This window comes from Oncorhynchus mykiss, chromosome 3 (genome assembly GCF_057628025.1).
Source record: "Oncorhynchus mykiss isolate SJ-2025 chromosome 3, ASM5762802v1, whole genome shotgun sequence".
NCBI lineage: Eukaryota > Metazoa > Chordata > Actinopteri > Salmoniformes > Salmonidae > Oncorhynchus > Oncorhynchus mykiss.
In genome coordinates, this window is record NC_143024.1 from 69,233,388 (window position 1) to 69,240,113 (window position 6,726).

Below are 6,726 nucleotides of genomic sequence, written 5' to 3' on the forward strand. Positions count from 1 at the left end.
TGCTGAAGTCATAACTTTTTTTAGACACAGCCAACTACATCACACCTTACCCATAATGACTCAGCCTGCCTTGTCTTCCCACTGGGCACAAACGTCTGGTCAACGTCTAGCTTTGATTTCCTTATGGTTGAGTTGTCAACTAATGTGAAATCAACAAAAAATGTCACCATGTCATTGGATTTAGATTAAAAGTTGGGTGAAAAAAAAGATGAATGATGTGGAAACAATGTTGATTCAACCAGTTTTTGCCCAGTGGGTTGTGATTCCCACTTCTTTCAAATTTAGAATTAGGTCTGAGAACCTCTGGCCTACAATCGCAATTAAACAGTATTATAATATAATTCTTTGCCTTTCTTTCTCTTTCTCTCTCTCCCTCCCTCGCTCTTTCTCCCTACCTTCTCTCTCTCTTTCTCTCTCTCACTTTCTTTCTTTCTCCCTCCATCCCTCTCACTCTCACTCCTCGCCTCCCAGGATCTTCCTGGATGTCTCCCAGAATGACAATACAGCCCTGCGGCGTATGAACCTGCGGTCATTCCTCATGGCTCCCCTCCAGAGGGTCACCAAGTACCCCCTCCTGCTGAGCCGCATCAGCAAGGCCACCACAGAGTGCCATCCGGACCACGCCCGCCTCCGAGAGGCCAAGAGCCGCGTGGAGTCACACCTGGAGCACATCAACATGAAGACCAAGCAGGAAGGAACACTCACCTGGTCGCTGCGTTCCTTTCGCCGCGACAGCCGCAAGAACCGCGAGGTCATCAACATTGAGATGCGGGAGATGTCCATGAAGACGGTGGGCTGGGCCAGGGAGAACACACGCTTCGTCATGGAGGGGCCCCTGCAGCTTTCCCAGCCCGCAGACGGACAGTGGGTAAAGAAGGGCAGTAAAGGCCTCAAGTTCCAGAATGTCCAGAGTCTGTTGATGGTGCGTACACAGCGTCCTGGGGAGGGGCTGTCTCCGACAGATGGCGGGGCTAAGGTGGAGCAACAGGAGCACGGTGTCTGGGATGGTGTGCTGGTGCTCATCAAAGACAAGAGCAGCGGCAAGTTCACTGTGCTCAGGGAGCCCATCTGCCTGGCCAACTGTGTAGTGTCGGCCGACCCTGACTGTGAGGACACATTTGAGGTGCTGGATATACGGAAGGAGGCCTTTGTTTTCAGGGCATCTGACAAATCCCGCACGCAGCAGTGGTTCCGGCAGATCAAGAGGTATACCCGCGACCTGGGACCGTGGAGGAAGAGGCGTAACGCGCTCCCCAATATCATGATAAACACAAACCAGGGCAGGTCCTGAGACCGAACGCTGAGGAACACCGTTTTACTCTTTGGCGGGATACCAGTGTAAATAGATGTAATACTCCTGCAAAAACAAATGATCATGCTTCTGGTGGACCAATTGTTTCTGAAGTTTTAGGATGGGGTTTGTCTGAGGCTTGTGAGGTTCCATGTTATGATGAGGATAACACTTTTTTCTTAGAAAAACTACAAGTGCACCATATTGTAACGAAATGTATGAAGATATACACTGAACAAAAATATAAAAGCAACGTGCTACAATTTCAAAGATTTTACAGGTCATATAAGGAAATCAGTCAATTGAAATAAATTCATTAGGCCCTAATCTATGGATTTCACATGACTGAGAATACAGACATGCATCTGTTGGTCAAAGATACCTTTTTAAAAAAGGTAGGGGCATGGATCAGAGAACCAGTATCTGATGTGACCACCATTTGCCTCATGCAAAGCGACACATCTCCTTCGCATAGAGTTGATCAGGCTGTTGATTGTGGCCTGTAGAATGTTGTCCCACTCCTCTTCAATGGCTGTGCAAAGTTGCTGGATATTGGCAGGAACTGGAACACGCTGTCGTACACATTGATCCATAACATCCCAAACATGCTCAATGGGTGACATGTCTGGTGAGTATGCATGCCATGGAAGAACTGGTACATTTTCAGCTGAATTGTGTACAGATCCTTGGGACTTGGGGCCATGCATTATCATGCTGAAACATGAGGTGATGGCGGGGGATGAATGGCACGACAATGGGCCTCAGGATCTCGTAATAGTATGTCTGTGTATTCAAATTGCCATCGATAAAATGCAATTGTGTTCGTTGTCCGTAGCTTATGCCTGCCCATACCATAACCCCACCTCCACAATAGGGCACTCTGTTCACAACGTTGACATCAGCAAACCGCTCTCTCACACGTCTGCCATCTGCCCAGTACAGTTGAGACCTGGATTAATCTGTGAAGAGCATACTTCTCCAGCGTGCCAGTGGCCATCGAAGGTGAGCATTTGCCTACTGAAGTCAGTTACGACGCCGAACTGCAGTCAGGTCAAGACCCTGGTGTGGACAAGCACGCAAATGAGCTTCCCTGAGACAGTTTTTGACCTTTTGTGCAGAATTTCTTCAGTTGTCCAAAGCCACAGTTTCATCAGCTGTCCTGGTGGCTGGTCTCTGATGATTCCGCAGGTAAAGAAGCCGGATGTGGAGGTCCTGGGCTGGTGTGGTTACACGTGGTCTGTGGTTGTGATACTTCCAGCTTATGGTAGAGAAATTAACATTAAATTATCCAGCAACAGTTCTGGTGGACATTCCTGCAGTCAGAATGCCAACTGTATGTTCCCTCAAAACTTGAGACATCTGTGGCATTGTGTTGTGTGACAAAACTGCACATTTTAGAGTGGCCTTTTACTGTCCCCAGCACAAGGTGCACCTGTGTAATTATCATGCTGTTTAATCAGCTTCTTGATATGTCAAACCTGTCAGGTGGATGGATTATCTTGGCAAAGGAGAAATGCTAGCTAACAGGGATGTAAACACATTTGTGGCAAGAATTTGAGAGAAATAAGCATTTTGTGCGTATGGAAATTATTTTGAATCTTTTACTTGAGCTCATGAAACATTGGACCACATTGGACACTTTACATGTTGCGTTTATATTTTTGTTCAGTGTAGTTTTTAGCTTCTGTCAAAAAACGATCAGCCACTTGGATGACCAAAAAAGACACTTGGTTGGTTGGGAACACTGCCGGCCTTGATTGTCAAAATGGTTTGCTCTTAAAGAAAGATAGATAATTGTTTTCAGTATACTGACTAACAAGGTGTCTGCGTTGAAAAGCATGGTTGAAGTTGAAGATTGAAAAAACATGAAAAAGTTTACTCTGTAGTATTCATGAAAATGCACAAATGAGTGAAAAACAATGTTAAGTTATACAATGGGGACTTGGACTACAGCTTAGTAAAAAAAGACAGGAACTTTAGTTTTTTGTTTACCTGACCAAGGTAAGTCAAAAGCACTGGGTTCTTCCCTCTTTTTTTACCTTCTGTGTCAGGAGCACTGTCCACTGCCCGGAGAGAAGAGCAGCTTTACGGCATCCAAATAAGAAAGTCACTCAAAACTCCCTACTACCCCATGAGACTTCCTACAGTACTATGGATGCCAGGCAGACCGTGTCTTTCAGACACATTGGGTGGACGTACTTATATCACTGGGCTGGGTTCAAGTCACAAAGCAGCAATAATTTGTGCAATTTTAGCTATTTACTTTTGTTTCTTCACATCTGAGCAGACTGTAATTGGTGTAAATCGAGAGCTTATTATACCACCTATGAGTGTCAGTGATATTATAGACACAAATGAGCCACAGAGGTTACCCTAGAATAATGTGCACTTGAACTTCAATCCTAGGCCTGGTTTTGCCCCAACCAGTATTTTCCAACTGCTTATTCATACTCGAAAAAGCCTTTACCTGTAACTGAATGTGGTAGTAGAGCATGGCCAAAGTGGAGGTGGAAAGGCCTCAAACACTGGTTGGTCAACCTGGACCATGAGTTTAGTAGCTAAAGCAAACAGTAGCTCCACTCAAATGTCCCCACAGTGCTCCGTTCCACGACAAGCAGATGGGGAAATTATGAGCTTTTGTGCCTTGTGTATTTATTTCACTCTAAATTAACTAAAAGTATTTTTTGTTGTTGTCAGTCACAGTAACATTGATAAAACGTTGAGTATCTGGAAATGGTCACCGAGTCAGACAGCCCTCTGCCCCTAGGTAGCAAAAGTGACATATAGCCTGGTTATACCAGTCTGAACACTGCATTTACCAATCTGGATGCCAGACTAGACCTTACAGGCAATACTTATCACTCGATCTGGCTACTAGTGTTACTACATTATTACGTCATAGTTTACCTGAGCTCTTATCTCAAGTGTGACTTCCCTACTTCTAACATGTGTTTTTGTGTCTGATGTTTCTGAATCTAAAGGCCCTTCTTTCTGTTTGATGCACTTTATAATTAAGACTACAAAGTAGATCCAGAGAATGGTGCGACTGTCACTCTCCAACAACGGTATCTGCAGTTCATGAAATCAAAAAGCTTTATTCTGTCTGTTGTATGGTTTATTTACAGAACTCTTTATGTTAGGGAAACGTATAAGACCACAGCTGACTACACACAGCAGGTCAAGGCAATACTTATCATCTAAATCTAACCTACGTATACTGTTCAGTCTGATTAGGTCTAGTCCAGGAGTAGCACATGTCAATGAGGTAGTGAATCTACTTTGGGGCAGAGAATGGTGTACAGAGTAGACTACTGCCTGTCTCTTACTGTTCATCACCTTCCAATGGCGTTACCCTGTTACAATCATAGAATTAGAATATCATTCTATTTCTAGAATCCCAATCTATTACTATGGTTAGAATTCTTTCAGCTTCCATCTTGTTCCACTAAATGATTACTACCGTGCAGAATATGAGAAGACTGATGCTGTGTAACAGTTTGAAAATGCCCTTTTCAATATCCTAGACCTGCTGAACTGTCAAATGTTTTCCTCTGTATTTTAAAGACCTAATGTAATATTTCCTTTATGTAAGATATTGTGAATTATATTAAAAAATGACATGTTAAATACATATGCCTTTGTACGTAACTCCTTTCCACTTATTGCTATCCATTGGCATCCACCGTGCCTTGAGGTAAGTGATATTCTGAAATAGTGAACAGGGTGTTTGTTCTCTTATGCAAATAAGAGCATTGGAGCAGAAGCTCTGGGGTTAGTCCCCTTGGATTCTTCAAGGAAATAAAGGAAATACTATAATTGAGATTCACCATGGCTCTTTCTTATGGAGATTCTCCATTGGAAAGGTAACTCCTCTCTCCTCCTTTTGAAAAAGATCAAAGAGAAGAGGCAAGTACATGTGGAAACAAATGCACTTGTATGAATTGAGACTCTCCTTGTCCATAACCGGGTCATCATGCAAATTACGTTTACAGAGGAGGATTCCCAAAAGGTGTAAAGTAGCAAACATTTATTTTGCTAGTTGTTGCAGACATTTTATAGATAAAACTATAAGTAGCATATCGTTTTTAAACGTGGCATGTTTTTCTCCTCCAACAAAACAGCTGATTCAAAGGGGTGTGGCAAATATCAAAACTCTTCCGCGAACGACTCAGGTAGGATAAACATGACTATCTTCAACGAAAGTTGGTTATCGAGTATCAGTATCACTACTTTCACATCATCATCTGCTCATCTATCACCCCAGTGTTAATCTGCTAAAATGTAATTACTTCGCTACTATGGCCTATTTATTGCCTTAGCTCCTCAGCCATTTGCACACACTGTATATAGACTTTATTTTTTTATCTCTTGTGTTATTGACAGTACGCTTGTTTATTCCATGTGTAACTCTGTGTTGTTGTTTGTGTCGCACTGCTTTGCTTTATCCTGGCCAGGGCACAGTTGCAAATGAGAACTTGTTCTCAACTAGCCTACCTGGTTAAATAAAGGTGAAATAAAAAAAATCGAGGAGGGGAGGACACTTCCGTTCGCTTACTGACAAATTGACACTCTCCTCGACCAATTATCGGTTTCCAAGTCATCGAGGAGAGGATGGTCTTTTTACCAAATGAGAATCTCTCTGTGATTCATCTTGTCCTCTCCTACTAGGATGAACCTCAATTGCCTAATCCTCGCCTCTTTCTCAAAACCCATTGGATGAGACAGCCAGAGGCGCCGTCCCTCTGACCTTCTCCTACAATGGGTTTTGAGAAGGAGGCGAGGAGTAGGCAATTGAGATTCTCCCCTAGTCTCCTTGCTTCCCTCTGATGTTTTGTTGATTGGTTATTTGAACATTTTGAGATATAAACCCTGAATAGAACAATCAGAGACCAAACTAGCCATACGAAAATTCCTATGTTATATCACGTGGCTTTTGGCAGACAAATGGCACAAAATCATGATTTATTTGCTCGTGAACTAAAACAAAATAAGCGCTTCTTAAACATGGTAGTTAACCTCCACCCAGAAGAAAAGAGAGGGTTTACACCCAGTCATCACCCCCCTTAAATGAAATGAACAACAATAATTCATACCAGTACAAAACATCAGTTCAAAATGTATGAACAGCAAAAAACACTGAAAGATAATAACAGGCATATTACAGTATGATGTTGGATATTACAGTGAACATTTCCAAACACCAGTAATCAAACTGGAACAACCCCTCCCCTTCAAACTGTGCCTCTATATCAAAGGCTTTCAAACCCCACTGACAAGACTGCCATTCATCACATGCACAAGTCTGTCCTAGGTTACTGGGGCAACAGACCTATTCCTGCCATTCAGCAGGTCAAGACTCCACAGTCCCAGCCATGGAGAGGTCAGGTGCCAGCCTAGGGTAGAGCCCCAGCCCTACACCTCCACACCCAACAGCT

General features: G+C 43.3%; 1 protein-coding gene across 3 annotated transcripts in view; it reads left to right on the forward strand.

Moving 5' to 3' along the window:
* The window catches only part of arhgef49 (Rho guanine nucleotide exchange factor 49), a 72,912-nt gene extending 67,990 nt beyond the window's left edge, over nucleotides 1-4,922 (forward strand). For all 3 annotated transcript variants that reach the window (XM_021597468.3, XM_021597467.3, XM_090230001.1), the window contains one exon: nucleotides 472-4,922. In XM_021597468.3, the coding sequence (XP_021453143.3) occupies nucleotides 472-1,291 (820 nt within the window). In that variant the 3' untranslated portion in view covers nucleotides 1,292-4,922. The remainder of the gene's footprint in view (nucleotides 1-471) is intronic.
* The last annotated feature ends 1,804 nt before the right edge of the window (nucleotides 4,923-6,726 follow it).